The 18,721-nt window shown below is 36.3% G+C and overlaps 1 protein-coding gene across 3 annotated transcripts in view; it reads left to right on the top strand.

The window, feature by feature from the left end:
* tango2 (transport and golgi organization 2 homolog (Drosophila)) overlaps positions 1 to 18,441 on the top strand; it is a 31,754-nt gene extending 13,313 nt beyond the window's left edge. For 2 of the 3 annotated variants that reach the window (XM_073841239.1, XM_073841241.1), the window contains 5 exons: positions 4,075 to 4,189; positions 12,036 to 12,103; positions 12,290 to 12,440; positions 14,471 to 14,575; positions 16,910 to 18,441. In XM_073841239.1, coding sequence (XP_073697340.1) covers positions 4,075 to 4,189; positions 12,036 to 12,103; positions 12,290 to 12,440; positions 14,471 to 14,575; positions 16,910 to 17,030 — 560 coding nt within the window. In that variant the 3' untranslated portion in view covers positions 17,031 to 18,441. The remainder of the gene's footprint in view (positions 1 to 4,074; positions 4,190 to 12,035; positions 12,104 to 12,289; positions 12,441 to 14,470; positions 14,576 to 16,909) is intronic. The other variant, XM_073841240.1, reaches the window with a different exon arrangement.
* The last annotated feature ends 280 nt before the right edge of the window (positions 18,442 to 18,721 follow it).

The raw sequence follows: 18,721 nt of genomic DNA, 5'->3' as shown, positions 1-18,721 counted from the left end.
TTAATGTACCCTACTATTACTGAGCAGTTGACTAGACACACTTAATCAATGTATTACCCTGACAAATTACTCTTAATAGTAGCATAATTCACCTTTCAAAAGCCTTCATCATCCGTGTACTTTCTGTTCAAGTAAGCAGGCATGCAAAGACTATTTTCCTGTATTTTTTATATATTAATAAAAAAAACAGCTTGAGGAGATTGAGTCTCTCAACACAATTTGCTGTGTGCAAACATATATCATGGACCAATATACTGAAGAGTCTTATGCAACCAACACTCTATACATGCACATCTCCAATTTTTATGTATTTGCTTATAATATACAAGCATAAGACTGAAACAAATTTTACCAAAGAACGGAAGTGCTGAGAAAGTAAAAACAGCCCAAAGGGGCTTGTACAAATACTTCCTCACAAACAAAAAATAAATGAGATTTTCAAATCAGCAAAAGAAATAATAACAATAACTAGATCTTTTGCATTTTTCTCAAGAAAATGTGAGTGGTGCTTGCCTGTGAAAAATTCACACATGATGATAGAAATGGCCACATTTTTCACAATGTCCTATAATAGTTTTGTAACATTATAGATATGGCCAGGGACTGGAGTGGAATTTTCATCCGTATTCTTAAGCTGTTGCTATACGGTTGTTAAAGGGATAGTTCACCCAAAAATGAAAATTCTGTCATTAATTACCCACCCTCATGTCGTTCCAAACCTGTAAGACCTTTGTTCATCTTCTGAACACAAATTAAGATATGTGACCCTGGACCCCAAAACCAGTCTTAAGTAGCACGGGTATATTTGTAGCAATAGCCAAAAATACACTGTATGGGTCAAAATTATAGATTTTTCTTTTATGCCAAAAATCATTAGCATATTAAGTAAAGATCATGTTCCATGAAGATATTTTGTACATTTTCTACCATAAATATATAAAAACTTGATTTTTGTTTAGTAATATGCATTGCTAAGAACTTCATTTGGACAACTTTTGAGGCGATTTTCTCAATATTTAGATTTTTTTGCACCCTCAGATTCCAGATTTTCAAATAGCTGTATCTCAGCCAAACGCTGTCCTATTTTAACAAACAATATATCAATGGAACGTTTATTTACTCAGCTTTCAGATGACATACAAATCTCAATTTCGACAAATTTACACTTATGACTGGTTTTGTGGTCCAGGGTCACATTTTGTTGATGAAATGCGAGAGCTTTCTGACCCTGCGTAGACAGCAACGCAACTGACACGTTCAAAACCCAGAAAGGTAGTAAGGACATTGATAAAATAGTCCATGTGACATCAGTGGTTCAACCTTAATTTTACGAACCTACGAGAAAACAAAAACATCAAGAACGAAGGTCCTACAGGTTTGGAACAACACAAGGGTGAGTAATTGATGACAGAATTTTCATTTTTGGGTGGGCCCTTTAGGCCTTCTTTTTTTAGCATTTTGCCATTTTTAGGATAATCTAGTTAGGGCATTTGCCAGGTGGTTTTAGGATATTCTGGGTGGTTGTTAAACCATGTTAATCAAAAGAGCCCATGACTAAATCTCTGGTCACTGGATAGGACTCAGGTCCTTCCATCCATGTTGGTTTATAGAAATTTTCCATAAGTCATGGCACACTTGACTGTTTAGAACAAATCATTGACCCAGAGTGATAATGATAGAAATACTTGTCTTTGCAAGAACCACCAAGTGAAAAGAAAGTAGTAATAAAATAACACTATTTTTAAGGGAGACCTATTAGGCTCTTTTTTACAATATGCAATAGAAGTCTCAGGTGTCCCTAGAACGCATCTGTGAGGTTTCACCTCAAAATACCCCACATATCATTTATTATATCATTTTAAAAATGCCCATTTTTAAAGGTGCCATAGAATGCATTGAAACAATATTTTAAATTGTTCTCTTATATCTACATAGAAGGTATATGGCATAGAAAAGGGCAAAAAATCTCCAGAAACGGTTTTACAAGTCCATTTACAACCCTAGGATTTGTCCCTAGAATGAAATGCTCTGTTATTGCCTTATTTGGAAGGTTCCTGCATAATAATGAGGAGCTCTGCTCTGATTGGCTGTTTCACAGAGCGACTCGCTCACACAGCTGTAAGGAAACACATGGAGGAAATATATATTTAATTACGGCCGCTTTATTTATTTAACTCTGCTTTTAATATGCGGTTTGTTGAATCTGCTGTTTTGAATCGCCGACATTTTACTCTGTGATCGCATGTGCTCTGTGTAACGTTATACTGCAGCGAAGTAGTATAACGTAAGAAGGACTTACCCAGGGGCGCCGCTCGCAATTTTGGGCCCTATGACAAAATATGAGGTTGGGCCCCCCCACCACACAAAAGCAGATCTCTGGGGGCCCCTAAATGGCGTGGGCCCTTAGAATTGTCCTAACTTTCCCCCCTTAGCGGCGCCCCTGGACTTACCACACAAGTTTTGATGCTTTAGTGATGCTCAGGATCTGTAAATCATTGGCCATCATCAGTGCACTCATCTCTCTGTTTATGTGGTAAGTAAAATCTTATGTACAGGCTACCGCTAGCAGTAAGCTAACCATGTCCCTTCATTAGCTCGTCTTATTTTACTGATGTGCTGACGTTACTGATGATTGGGCGATCCAAATGTTAGGGGCGTAACTATTATTGATCGGGACTATTGCGTAATAGTCTGTCTTATGTTGGAATTGACCTATTTTTCAGTGGTCTTTTGCAAACACCAGAATTATATAAGGAGGAGGAAATGGTGGTGTTTGAGACTCATGGTATGTCATGTCCATGTACTGAACTGTTATTATTCAACTATGCCAAGCTAAACACAGTTTTCCATTCTATAGCACCTTTAAGTAAAAATGCCCAGTTCTCGTGCATTCTCTTTAAATGCAAGTGAGCTGCTGTTCCCCTCAGATACTCTGCTATAAAACATGTTTGGTTTTATAGCACCCAAAATATCCTAAAAATATACACATCCAAAACCTGTGCACAGAAAGCGGCTGTCACATGACATGTGAGTACTAAACTAAGTTCTCTTTCATGTCTTATTGCGCTTAAACTGTCAAATACACACAAGTAAATGTTAAAAACATAGGAGTTACAAAAGCAGTCGGTTATGTTTGTGAACAGCTGGAAAAGAAATTGCATGTTTATATTAGATCTGTTCTGACAGAACAGTTAGCATGCTTTGCTCAAACTTTTGCAATGGTGTTACAACTGATACACTGTTGTCGTTTGTGACAGATTAAGAGGCGGTAATATAATAAGATCCCCTTACCATGTTAAGGGGGAGCGAAATCTGATATACTCATTTACCAAAACAAAGTTACTGGGGGATTTTTCCTACGTTTTCTAGGTTGGTAGATGCATTGGAGACCCGATTATAGCACTTAAACATGGAAAAAGTCACATTTTTATGATATGTTACTCTAATGATGTAGATTTTCTCTGTACGCTGCTTTCACATTCTTACTGGAAGCTCATTACTTGTAACCCACAATGCTGAAGAAGTTAGGCTGAATATTAAGTGGGGTTGCTTTAATTGTGTTATTCTTAATGATTGCTGACAAGTTCGCATAAACACGTGCATATGGGTGTTGAGGCCGGAGACGCGAACAGCTGTTCATTGCAGATCTCCACTCAGCTGAACTAGGCTCCTCACTGTCATCACTCCGATCTCTGTTTAGGTTCTTCAAGACCTCTTTATAGGCTGACACCTCACTAGCACTTACCATCAAAAGCATGTCGAGCACACCCAACCCCTCTGTTCCCAAGCCATGTCACTAAATATAATGCAAACAACCCAGCTGTTATTTGGATGGCTGTACACAACAGCTGCGTGCACGAGCTGGAGTAATATGGCTCAGTACATGTTGTTCAACAAATTGCATTAATTTAAGGCAATTAGTTTTCTAAATCTGCCTAAATGACATTTGAGAGTGGACAAAATAAATGACCTTCACCAAGCAGTTCACAACCTATTCATTCACTTTCACAATCCGTGGTTGTAATAAATGGGATTATTGATACATGCTTGTCTTCATTTGTCATTTTTACTCAGGTTTCCTGGTGTCCAACTATTTGACGGATAACTTGGACAGTTTGGCATACCTCCGTAAAGTGTCTTCAGAAGCTCATTTATATAATGGCTTCAATCTTCTTACTGCTGACTTCAGGTGAGTGGAGGAAGGCAAATTATAGTTGGTCATTTTCATTATATATAACCTTGCTTAAATGGTGAATACTTTGAATAAATCATAAATGGTTTACTGTTAGCGAATTTTGTGTTTGTTTTATTTTCTGAGGTGAATTTGTTATAATGGTTGGAGTTCTTTGTGGCAAATACATTCATAATTGTGTTTAGTTCTCAGTACATCAAACTCTAATTATTATCAAACTCTATAATATAATTGAAATGAGAGATTTCATAAAAGGTTGTTGTTAAAATCAGCTTATAAATTGAAATGCTGTAAAATAATAATGCCTTTGTTCCTTTTGTTTAAAGAAAGAAAATTAAATAATAATGTGATGCATTCTTACAGAACCTTTCAGTTAAATCCAATTAAATCATGTACGTTTCAGACGTCGGTTCGCTAATTAAAACCACTTGTCACTAATTATAACCACTTGGTGCTGACATCATATATCAAGTCTGTTTAAAGAGACACAAAGTTTTGAGAAATAACTACAAGTGAAGTGCCTCTTTTTCATCATCTCACTTTATCATTTGTTGTGAGGATGACGTGACAGTGATGATACTGTCTGAGCTTTGGAGTCCTTAAGAGGGACAGCAGGCACTGGTGCCACCACCTGCTCTCCATATACCAAAGCTCAAGAAATCTATTTAGAATATAGTCTGAACAGATGGCGTGTTTCCAGCAGCGTGACTTTCTCAGAAAGGCGATTTAAGAAGATGGGTTTCATGATTCCACATACTAAAGGTCAAAAATATCATGTTTTTTGTGTGTATAATGCTATAATCCTGGTTCAGTGTAGAGAATCTGTTTTATTTTGCATTAGCAAACTAGTAGCCTGAGAATACTTTCACAGTAACTGTAACATGAGCAACAGCAATAGGAGTGAACACATACAGTTGAGGTCAAATGTTTACATACACCTTGCAGAATCTGCAAAATGTTAATTATTTTACCAAAACAAGAGGGATTGTATAAATTGCTAATGTAATTTTTTTTAATTAGTACTGACCTGAATAAGACATTTCACATAAAAGATATTTACATATAGTCCACAAGAGAAAATAATAGTTGAATTTATAAAAATTACCCTGTTCAAAAGTTTACATACGCTTGATTCTTAACTGCGTTGTTACCTGAAGTTACCTGTTCATGAGTCCCTTGTTTGTCCTGAACAGTTAAACTGCCCGTTGTTCTTCAGAAAAATTTGTCAGGTCCCACAAATTCTTTGGTTTTTCAGCTTTTTGTGTATTTGAACCCTTTTCAACAATGACTGTATGATTTTGAGATCCATCTTTTTACACTGAGGGACTCATATGCAACTATTACAGAAGGTTCAAACACTCACTGATACTCCTGAAGGAAAAAAAGTGCATTAAAAGCCAGGGGTGTAAACTTTTGAACAGAATGAAGATGTGTAAATTTTTCTTATTTTGTAAAAAATAAAAAATAAATTAATTTAGTACTGCTCTTCAGAAGCTACAGAAGGTACATGTTTCCCAGAAGACAAAATAAGTTCAATTTACCAATTTATCTTCAAACTCCAAAAGTTTACATCCCCTGGCTCTTAATGCATTGTTTTTCTTTCTGGAGCATCTGTGAGTGTTTGAACCTTCTGTAATAGTTGCATATGAGTTCCTTCAGATGTCCTCAGTGTAAATAGAATAAATCTCAAAATCATACAGTCATTGTTGGAAAGGGTTCAAATACACGAAAATGCTGAAAAACCAACAAATTTGTGGGACCTAAAAAACAGTGATCAGTTGGGCAGTTTAACTTATTTTGGTAAAATTATTACAATTTTGCAGATTCTGCAAAGTGTGTGTAAACTTTTGATCTTAAAGGGATAGTTCACCCAAAAATGAAAATTTGATGTTTATCTGCTTACCCCCAATGCATCCAAGATGTAGGTGACTTTGTCTCCTCAGAAAAACACAAACGAAGATTTTTAACGAAAACCGGTGCAGTCTGCCAGAATTATCATGGACGTGGATGGGCACCAAACCTTTAAAAGTAAACAAAAACATGCACAGACAAATCCAAATTACACCTTGCGGCTCGTGATGATACATTGATGTCTTAAGACACGAAACGATCGGTTTTTGCGAGAAACTGAACAGTATTTATATAATTTTTTACCTTTGATACACAGCCACGTCCATCTGTCATGAGCACGAGTTTGGCATCAGTCACGTCACATGTGCACGCGCTCTAGCGTAGAATACGCAAACGTCGTAAGGGGAAATCAGTGAAAAGTCCCGGATGAGTTTGCGCAAGCAAACTTAATCTTTTAGCTTTAAATCGGTTTGAACAATCAGAATACGCGCAAGTAATTACCATTTTGAATAGCCGCTATACCCACAATCTCTGTGCACTGTGTAAACAATGAGTGTCATATACATGCGACAGATCGCTTCCGGCGTTTGCGTATTCTACGACAGAGCGCGTTCACATGTCACAAGCCGGATGATGATCTCGTGCTCATGACAGATGGACGTGGCTGTGTATCAAAGGTAAAAAACGATATAAATACTGTTTAGTTTCTCGCAAAAACCGATCGTTTCGTGTCTTAGGACATTAATGTATCGTCACGAGCCGCGGGGTGTAATTTGGATTTGTCTGTGCATGTTTTTGTTTACTTTTAAAGGTTTGGTGCCCATCCACGTCCATGATAAGGCTGGCAGACTGCACCGGTTTTCGTTAAAAATCTTCGTTTGTGTTTTTCTGAGGAAACAAAGTCACCTACATCTTGGATGCCCTGGGGGTAAGCAGATAAACATCAAATTTTCATTTTTTGGTGAACTATCCATTTAACTGTATACTATAGCGATTTTATTGATGCTGCCATGTGTATTCAGCTAGATATTAGGATGCATTAAAGGTATAGTTCACCCAAAAATTTAAATTTTGTCATTATTTACTCACCCTCATGTTATTCCTAACCCATAAGACCTTTATTAATCTTCGGAGCACAAATTAAGATATTGATGAAATCCAAGAGCTTTCTAACCCTGCATAGGCAGCAATAAACCATTAATAGAATATTTTGACGATGTCCTTACTACCTTTCTAGGCCTTGAATGTGTCAGTTGCATTGCTGTCTATGCAGGGTCAGAAAGCTCTCAAATTTCATCAAAAACATCTTAATTTGTGTTCTGAAAATGAACGAAAGTCTTACAAGTTTGGAACAACATAAGGGTGAGTAATTAATGACAGAATTTTCATTTTTGGGTAAACTACCTCATTAAAATGCATCTCCTAACTTTTATCCAGTGTTACTAATATTTTCCATGTTTTCATTTAAGGAAACTGTCCTCTTTATTTCTTTTAATTCTTCCAGATACATTAATCACAGTAGTAAGCCGTGTACAAACTTGGGGCAAGACATCCTCACCCCATCCTTTAGCTTGCTGAAAGGCTGTCTGCTAATGTAGTGATGTATTACCTAAGTCTATGCTGTCATCTGAGGGACTAAAAGGAAAATATTTGTCCATTCGTCTCTGTCTCTTCAAGCGTATATTTATAAACAGAAAATACGTTGGAAGGCCACTCAGACTTCCAAACCCAGTAATGAAACAGAAAGCGATAGCTGTGGGGAGTGTTATTCATTTGTTTACCCTTTTAATAAACAAGATCATTATTGAGCTTATCGGACTCTCCCTTTCTTTCCTCGGCCACAAAGGACAAAATGATACATGTCCAGATAAACTTTGAGGAATTACAATGGGCATTTTGTGCTGTGATCAATACAACTGTCTTCTGTAAATAGAGACAGCCTTTCCAAAAGAATAAAGAGGTTTTGTTTGTTCCTCTGCAGGGATGTGACTGACAACACTGATAATAGACTTGGGTTTTATGATATTTCAGGCCAGTGAAACCGTTTTCTGCTTGTTCAGATCAGGTTTGGTATTAAAATTCCTCTTTGAGTGTGCTGCCCACTGCTTTCACATATAGACGATATAGATTCTTTGAAGGGCTCATTTCATGGGGAATCAAAATTTCCTTGATCTTTGGAGATTAAAGTGTTCGTTCTGTAAATTTTAAAACTTCCTCCCCAGTGGATATATGACAATTTATTGAAACAGGGCTGCACAAAAAGCTCATTCTATACTTCTGCAACTTACTTTGGGCTTAGTAAGATTTATTTTAATGTTTTTGCTCACCAAGTCTGCATGTATTTGACCATAAATGCAGTATAAACCATAATATTGTGAAATATTATTTTAAATATTATGTATTGCGACTTAATATTATTTAAAATTAAGTTGTAAAAATTTCAAATAGTTTTCTATTTTAGCTTATTTTACAATGTAATTTTAATTCTCTTTTCGCAACACTGAAATTTCAGCAGCAATTACTCCAGTGTCTTCAGTGTCACATGATACTTTAGAAATCATTCTAATATGCTGATTTGCTTCTCTAGAAACTTTTTCGATGCTGAAAACAGTTGTGATGCTTAATAATTTTGTGGAAATTGATATACTTTTTTTCAGGATTCAATGATGAATATAAAGTTCAAAAGAACATTTATTCGATTTGTTTTGTAACGTGTTGAATAAAGTATTCTGAATAAATTTCTGTGGCTTACTGACCCCAAACTATTGAACAGTAGACTCGCATTAATCAAACTTTAATCAAACTTACCTTGATCTGTGGAGATGAAAGTCTTCATTTTGTAAATTTCAGATTTTCATCCCCAGTGAGAAAAAAAAATTGCAAAAATGACTGGTTCTGCTTTGAAGGATGGAGCTGTTACAAACTTGATTTGAGCTGACAGCAAAATTCCTTTTTTCTAATTTCAAATGTAAATAGGGCATTTACAGTCAATACGCAAATCAATAACATGTTTTATTAAAAAACATAACATAACAAGAATAAACAACTTTATAAACATTCTAACAACCGTACATTAAAAAAAAAAAAAAATCATGATATAATATGACCTATAAGACTTTAGAATTTTGTGTATGGCATTTATGGGTGTAGCTGGATAGTGTTACTGTTATGGGTGTAGTTAAAATTAGATTCCTGAAAGTTGGTATGATAGATGGGTGTGTAACCCTAAAATTTGTGTCTGCTTTCTAATTGACTTGTTGTTTTAGCTGTCTTTGTCTTGGTCTTTCTGATCCAAATCTCAAAATGAAATCACCTTGACATAGTGCTTAAACCTGCTAACTGAAAAGTTTGCTATTTGTGTATATTTAGTGAAATAAAAATATTAACGAAAGCATGTCTCTGGTACAAAATTCATTTGTAATTGTTTGTTTTCTAGCAATTATTGTACTGCATTAATACATCATTAGAAGGCTATTTGGCTCTTATGCCCTAGTGTTTAGACACTTCAGTGCAATTAATGCATAGGTGATAAATAAGGCCATTATTAGAAGATATTTTGTGTGTGCCATTGTAGTTTGCTCAAATGAAGTTCTTTTTCTAGACTCACCTGGTGTAATATGGAGTTATGTATATTTAAACAATAAGGTACTAGATATAACCAGTAGCTACAGGTGTTTTGTGTCATCATAGCTTTTAATAGTCATCATCCCTGACCAGAACTAATCATTTAATAAGTATATAATAGAAACAATATGTTGAACATGTAGATGAATGAAACTGAATACAGAGAAAAAATAAACGTTGTAATCGCATCTCTTCAGTGCACTTAATCCTGTGCAAAAAGTAATGTAGCTCAGCAAAATTCCGTTAATAAACATTCATTTGAAGATTCCTAAAACAGATGTGGTTTTGCTGAAAGTCAGCATTCTGCATACTTATTCTGCATGCTTGTTTTATCCCTAGTACTTATACAACAGTCCAGTCTCCAGAGTTCTGAGGCTTCTAAAGTCCTTTTCTCGCTGTCTGACTTTCTCTCCATCGTGGTTTGCCATCCCTGCCAAACTGTTCCACCAGCATTATTGATGTCCCTCTCAAAGTGCTTTCAAAAACCCTAAATTGGCCATTTCTCCTTTCATAGCCGTCCTCCTGTGTCTCCTGAGCCAATAAAATGTCCTCTGAAACACAGCTATATCACCATAGTTCCATCAGGAGTAATGAGCTGCACTGAGGATCCATCCACTAGATACATGTGTATGAAAACAGGAACATGTCTAATCAGATAAATTAATGGTAGACTGACTGAGCTCATGCATACAAACTGAAAGGAGAATCACTCTCCTGCTGATTTAGGAAGATTTCTTTCATGAGCTGACTGTCTTACTATCTATCTGTCTGTCAGTTCATCTATGTCAGTGTGTGTGTGTGTGTGTGTGTGTGTGTGTGTGTGTGTGTGTGTGTGTGTGTGTGTGTGTGTGTGTGTGTGTGTGTGTCTGTCTGTCTGTCTGTCTGTCTGTCTGTCTGTCTGTCTGTCTGTCTATGCCTATCTGTCTGTCTATGCCTATCTGTCTGTCTATGCCTATCTGTCTGTCTGTCTGTCTGTCTGTCTGTCTGTCTGTCTGTCTGTCTGTCTGTCTATGCCTATCTGTCTGTCCGTCCGTCTGTCTGTCTATGCCTATCTGTCTGTCCGTCCGTCTGTCTGTCTATGCCTATCTGTCCGTCCGTCCGTCCGTCCGTCTGTCTGTCTATGCCTATCTGTCTGTCCGTCCGTCCGTCTGTCTGTCTATGCCTATCTGTCTGTCCGTCCGTCTGTCTATGCCTATCTGTCCGTCCGTCCGTCCGTCCGTCTGTCTGTCTATGCCTATCTGTCTGTCTGTCCGTCCGTCTGTCTGTCTGTCTGTCTATGCCTATCTGTCTGTCCGTCCGTCTGTGTATGCCTGTCTGTCTGTCTGTCTGTCCGTCCGTCCGTCCGTCTCTGTTTGTCTATATCTGTCTGTCTGTCTGTCTATTTATGCCTATCTGTCCGTCTGTCTGTCTGTGTATGCCTGTCTGTCTGTCCGTCCGTCCGTCCGTCTGTCTGTCTGTCTATCCATCTGTCTGTCTCTGTTTGTCTATATCTGTCTGTCTATCTATGCCTATCTGTCTGTCTGTCTCTCTCTCTCTGTTTCTCTCTGTTTCTCTCTCTCTGTCTCTCTCTTATCTGTCTGTCTATCCATCCATCTGTTTGTCTATATCTGTCTGTCTGTTTGTCTATATTTGTCTGTCTGCCTGTCTGTCTGTCTATGTCTATCTATTTTTGTCTGTCTATGCCTATCTGTCCGTCTATCTATCTTTCTGTCTATTTGACTATCTGTTTATGTCTGTCTATTTGTTTGTCTGTCTGTCTGTCTATGCCTATCTGTCCGTCTATCTATCTGTCTGTCTGTCTGTCTGTCTGTCTGTCTGTCTGTCTATGTCTAGCTATCTGTCTGTCTGTCTCTCTACCTATTTGTCTGTCTGTCTGTCGTTCTCTCATTCTATCATTCTTTCATTCTATCTGTCTGTCTATCTTTGTGTCGTTGTATCATTCTATCATTCTTTCATTCTGTCTGTTTTTGTGTCGTTCTATCATTCAATCTTTTTGTCTGTCTCATAATAATGTGTGTGTGTGTGTGTGTGTGTGTGTGTGTGTGTATAATGACTTGTTTTTGTTTTGTGAGTTTTGCTACTTTATTATTTAGAATGTATTGATTTGCACTGTGTAACCCTAAAATATGTATATATTTATATAATAAATGACTTGTTTTTGTGCATGTTTTGCTACTTTATTAATTAGGATGTGTTGATTTGCGCTGACTTGTTCTACAGTTCTATGTATACGCATTATATAACTATGTAAATTGTTTCTGTGATTACAATGACAAATGATGCAAAAATAGCTTGTAAATATGTGTTTAATTGTGTTTTAGCAGTGAGCACTAACTCATTTTTTTTCTCACTGTGTTGTTGGATGCAGGGCCAATGAAGACACATTGTGTTACTATGGAAACAAGGGCAGTTCAGAGCCCATTCATCTCAAAGCAGGTTTGTTCAGTCCCTCAGTTAAGCGCTCTGTGTTAAGACACCAGTGGTCTTGCATAAAGCACTGCTGTTTGCAGTGTTACACCTACCGTCTGCAATACAGACCACTTTCACTCGTTCAGCACCAGATTGGTGGGCGTGTCTCACTCAAAGCTCACAGGAAGTGATGGATGATTGTGTTTGTTTCAGCAGGAATCTATGGGTTGAGTAACTCTCTTTTGGAAACTCCATGGAGAAAACTGCAGCACGGCAAACGGCTGTTCACCAGCGTAGTGAACAAAACACTGCCCCCTGATGGCCTAGTGCAAGAACTGCTCAATATCCTCAGTAATGAGGAGCTGTAAGTGTGCACACTCCTTCATTATGAAAATTAATATTTTCTTCTCTTTATCTTTCATCTACCTTTATCTTTCCTAAACAATCAAACAAGCATCCATCCTTTTTGATCCTCAAGTAGCACTTGAGACACAAAACAAATGGATTACTAGAAAGTTACTTTATAGAATCTTTGAAGCACAAGCAGCATGATCTTTGAAGTCTTTCTTATTTCCCCAGGTGAATGCAGGCAGCATATCATAATGAATTTAGATATTAAAAAGCAACTCTAACATTGGACTCATCCAGTGTGAAAAGGCATTGTTCACCCAAAAATGAAAATTCTGTCATTAATTACTCACCTTCATGTCGTTCCAAACCCATAAAGACCTTCATTTATCTTCATAACACAAATTAAGATTATTTTTTATTAAATCCCAGTGCTTTCTGACCCTGCATAGACAGCAATGCAACTACCACCTCGAGGTACTCTCTTGAACATGCATAATAGACTGACACGGAAGAGAATAAATTGTCAAATAAAGTTCTTTGCGCACTAAAAGTATTCTCATACGTTCATAAAATTATGGTTGATCTACTGATGTCACATGAACTATTTTATCGATGTCCTTACTACCTTTCTGGGTCTTAAACGTGGTAGTTGCATTGCTGTCTATGCAGGGCCAGAGGGCTCTTAGATTTCATTAAAAAAAAAATCTTAAATTGTGTTCCGAAGATGAATGAAATTCTAACAGGTTTGGAACAACATAAGGGTGAGTAATTTTTTGGGTGAACTATCCCTTTAAGCATTGTTGTTTTTCAATATTTTTTATTACAGATTTCTTTTTTATTTTATCACATTAAGTTTTCAGAGACGGTGTCATATGTGTTTAGGTTTTCTTCCTAATAAATTCATTTTCGTTGTTATAACTGTTCGTGTTTGAAGTCAAGGAAGTGAGAGTGGGGGCTCCAGTGAGTTTTGTAAATTTGTGATGATCATGTAGATACATTAATGGGGGTGAAACAGAGCCATCTGATTAGACATTATGAACCGATTTGCATTCATAACATAATTATCCATTCATCAGTGAGAGTAATCAATTTAAAACCAGTAATGATGCTTAAGTAAATAAGAGCTATCAGTTGTGTCAGTTCCTAGATCTTATATTTTCCAAGCTTTGCAACTAATCGGTTAGTATTAGAAACAAACTGATTAGGTTAGTACATATGTGACCCTGGACCACAAAACCAGTCTTAAGTAGCATGGGTATATTTGTAGCAATAGCCAAAAATACATTGTATGGCTCAAAATGACCTTTTTTTTTTTATAATATGCATTGCTAAGAACTTTTGGACAACTTTAAAGGCCATTTTCTCAATACTTAGATTTTTTTGCACCCTCAGATTCCAGATTTTCACATAGCTTTATGTCATATTTGGATAGCCAAATATTGTCCTATCCTAACAAACCATGCATCAATGGGAAGCTTATTTATTCAGCTTTCAGATGATGTATAAATCACTTCAAATTACCCCTTATGACTGGTTTTGTGGTCCAGGGTCACATAATAAAAAATATACTGTATACACTACCATTCAAAAGATTGGGCTGTGTTATTTTTTTTTTTCTTTTTAAGAAATTATTATTTTTATTTAGCAGAGATGCACTGAATAGATCAAGTGACAGTAAAGACATTTATAATGTTGTAAAAGATTTCTATTCCAAAGAAAAGGTGTTCTTTTGATTTATCTAATTATTTGTATTCTTCATATTTATCAACAAATCCAGTTATTGTCATTTTTGTTAAATTTTAATATTGTACAATGTTATTTTTATTTTTCATCAAATAAATGCATTCTTAATAAGCATAAAAGCATTAAAAAAACTTTTGAACGTTGGTGTGTATATATATACACACACTACTGTACTTTTTACTATTATTTATCAGAATTTTCAGGGAAAATATGAGTGCTTGTAGCTTATAGGCCTTAATCAAAGCACCAGTGTAATTTTTTTCCACTAGAGTCATAAGAATCTCACATTTGTTCTTTCAGAAACACCCCAGACCCTGCACAGGAGAGTCAAGGTGCGGGCTACAGTAATGCCATACTACAAGCCCTGTCAGCAGTATGTGTACGCTCACCAGGATACGGCACAAGGTTCCATCATGCTATTCCTACTTTTGATTCTTTCTCTTTCTATGGAGCAGCGTTCATGCTGCAATTTCTATTTTACCTCCAATGCGATATGAAGGCCAAGATACAATATTTATTGCGATATTTTAAAAAAAGACAAATGAAGAATTTATTTTTTTTATATATTTTGTTCATTTTAAGTAAAATTCTTCCATCTAATGTACTTTGAGAGTTCAAAATTAAGAGCTCCAACCCATTGTTCCTAACTAGGAAAACTTAAAGGTGCCATACAATGGAATTTACCTTGTATAGTATAACAGTTCTGTACATGGACATGACATACCGTGAGTCTTAAACACCATCGTTTCCTCCTTTATATAAATCTGGTGTTTGCAAAAGACCACTGAAAAATAGGCCAATTCCAACATAACAGCAACTATGACCTAATAGTCTCGGGATCATTAATAGTTACGCCCCCAACATTTGCATATCTGAATCATCAGGGCCCGGTTTCACAGACAGGGCTTAGACTAAGCCAGGATTAGGCCATAGTTCAGTTAGGACATTTAAGTCATTTTTATAAACATGCTTAGAAAAAAACATTACAGGTGTGCATCTTGAGACAAAACAAAGGCACTGATATATTTTAAGATCAATCAGTGCAATTTTGTTTCAGTTGAAACAGCTCAGACTTACATTTTAGTCTAGGACTAGGCTTAAGCCTTGTCTGTAAAACCGGGGGTATAAGTTCTGCTGGTAGGCTATTGTAAAAAAAACAAACAAAGTGAGGACACTAGCGAAAATGGCAGATCACGGAAAGAAATGTTATGTTCCAGGTTGTGCAGGAGATGTTAAGTGCAGGGGTGGATTGGTGTCTGTACTTAGAAAGGCACGGAAAACAAATAAGCCGTTCTAATAAAATAAGGCCACATAAACAGAGTAAGGAGAGATGACTGTGTAGACGATGGCTAATGATTTGTAGATCCTGATCACCACTGACAAGCATCCAAACTTGTTAAATGTGCTAAGTACTGGCGCTGTAGTATAACGTTACACAGAGCATGTGCGATCACAAATCTCAAAAGTGAAAGTAAAAAGTTATCGTGCATTCAAAGCGGCAGTTTCAATGCCCCGCATATTAATAGCGGCTCGAGCTCCGTAATTAAATATATAGTTTCCTCCATGTGTTTCCTTCTTGCTGTGTGAGAGCTAAATGAGCCGCTCTGTGAAACAGCCAATCAGAGCAGAGCTCATCATTATTATTCACCAACCTTCCAAATAAGGCAATAACAGACCATTTCATTCTAGGGACAAATCCTAGGGTTGTAAATGGACTTGTAGAACCGTTTCTGAAGAATTTTTGCCCTTACCTAAGCCATATATCTCTATGTGGATATCAGAGAACAATTTAAAATATTGTATCAATGCATTCTATGGCACCTTTAAGTCGGAAAAAAAATCAGTGAATTGACTTGTACCTGAACTTTAAAAGGGAATCAACACTCTTTTTATTTGTGGTGTACTGTCTCCGTCTAATTTACATTCACACTGGTGTTTTAGGAAACCAAACAAATTAAAATATAAGCACATTATATTATAAGTAGAATATAATAACAACAATGACAGTAATAGCCTATATTGTAAAACAATTGCACTACAAAATAAATGAAAATGAATATTTCATAGGTATATTATTTTAGATTTACACTACAGCCTTTCCTAATTTCTGCACTTGAAAGAGATTTTTTTGAATTCAGACTGCAGTAACGTTACCCATTTAAACCACTAGCTGTCAGCAATTCATACTGCACTTTTAAGTTTCTATTTTGATGGAAATGTCAGGAGGGCTTTTATTTTAAAGCAAAACTCCAGCTTCAGTGAAAACAGGTTTGCAAAAATGCATCTCACTTCAAATTAGTGAAATGCTGTAATTATCTGCTACAAAAATAAAGCACAATTGGTGGCTGTTGCTTTCCAAAACACACTAAACTCACAGCACATGCAATAATCGAGTTCACTGCATTCATTCACTGTAAACTAAGCCGCTCTGAGGCGTGGAAAACATTGGATCATGAGATGATTGCCTGAACGAAAACAGACTTGTTGAAGGAATATTAAGCCGTATTGTGCTTGCGGTTTTAGTTTGACAGATACTGTGTCAAAGCATAGTGGTCCAAAACACAACTTTAAAGACCTTTTATGTTAGAATAAGAAGTTAATTACCCATATCGTTTTATATCATCATGTGACCATATATCAAGACAGTTTTGCTATCAAGATACCATGATATTGATAATATAATTACATCCCTAGTTTTAAAAGTTTAACCAGTGTCATATTTGTGTCTGCCTATCCCAGGACCAATACAGTCATCCTCATCGACCGAGAGGGAAACGTGAGCTTTACCGAGCGCACCATGCTAAACTGTGACATCACCCAGTGGAGCACTAATAGCTTCCACTTCAAACTGCAAGAATGAGGGCCAGATGCCAAGCCAAGAGTAGAAGACTCTCACGCCGTGCCTTTATCCAGCCACTATCTGCTCAAGCCATGCAGCACCACTGTTTCTACCGATATAAACATCAAGACTTAATTCAGACTTTCCAGTTGAAACGGGAAAGCAGTTAATTATTGCTACTGCTCTGTTCTGAGAGGAAGCTTGTTTGCACGTCCTTTTTTTTTTTTTTGGTAATTGTTATTTTTAATAACCAATGGATCAGGAGAAGACTCACATGGAATCTGCGGCCACAAGCATCAGTGTTGAAATCCACCCACAGAATTCCAAATTGTTCCTTCAAATTTTAGAAAGGTGCGCAGATTCTGTTTGAATCTACTCATGAGGTGTGATTTTGAGTGCATGTCATTCAATCTGCATCTAATAATGAATCTAGAAGTGAAGAAGTATGAAGAATGTTTGTTGTTTATCATCCACTGAATCCCATTTTATCACAAACTGTCACTGGCATGAAATGCCGTTGGACAGAATAGTTTAAGGAACAAGATGTCTACTGCCAAAGAATGATTGTGTCAGTCACAATCCTTATGAACACAAGAAAATAAATCTTCTTCATAATCTTGCACAATGTATACCTGCTCTTTAGTACGGTAGTGATCCACTGTAAAACCTTTCACTCAGGAACTACTGCCAAAAAACTGAAGGTGAAAGTTTTCTTTCTAACATTCAACAGCATCTTAAATTGAAAGGACATTTTATTAAATCAAACCATTTTGGTTTCTCTTTGAAGGTGTTCAAAGTTTGAAGTCTGTATGGTTTGATATTTCCATTGCTGCTTTCATAATGTTATCTGAATTCTAATATCAGGTCATTTTGTCAGCTGTCAGGAATCCAATATTAACTTGTCATTTGAAATCACGTCTTTAGTTGATAATGATTAGGTGCGTCCTCATGGCTTCTAGTGTGAATCTGAATTCTAGTCTACGAAACCATCTTTTTTCGAAACTGACCGCAAAAAGAAAAAAAGATTTATATAATAGAGATGTGATTTACTGCACAACATAAAAACTGGCATGCCATTTAATATAGAGATGTGACTGATTGTGGTCTGCTGCCATCTAGGGACAAGTTAAAAAAAAAAAAAAGTCCAGATGGTGAAGCTGACACTAAATTAAACTACATTTATTTGTGAAAATTGCCTTGAATTATTAAGACAGGAACAATTTATCCTCACATAAAATTGATTGAGAAACATGAACAAAAGAAAAAGCCACTGACATTGTGTGTAGTCCAATAACACAATTTCAAAGGGAATTGTTTTTGATCAGTTTAGAATTACATTTCCCTTATCCTGTGCATTCTGTTCTTACTATTCAAATTTCATCCCAGTCTGTTCATTCATAACCATGATAATAAATTAGTTGGATTTAATCTTTTCAATGTCTGTATCCATTTTGCATTACCAAAGAATGTAATAAAAATGTAAGTTTAGAGAACATTTTAGAAGTGTTTTTCCCAGTTATGATTAGGTGTATTCTTAAACTTAGTTATACAATGTAATAGAAGAACAAGTCCTCCATATCATACACTTTCTTTTAGCTGCATATAAAAAAGTGAAACAAATACTGAATCAGTAAATAAGCTTGTAAGTATGAACATGAAACATAAAAATGCAAGCAATTTCAAAAGAACATTTTTTTTTCAATCATAACACA

Source organism: Garra rufa, chromosome 5, assembly GCF_049309525.1.
Source record: "Garra rufa chromosome 5, GarRuf1.0, whole genome shotgun sequence".
Classification (NCBI taxonomy): domain Eukaryota; kingdom Metazoa; phylum Chordata; class Actinopteri; order Cypriniformes; family Cyprinidae; genus Garra; species Garra rufa.
The sequence above is the reverse complement of the archived record's forward strand: the minus strand, read 5'-3'. Positions and strand labels throughout refer to the sequence as shown.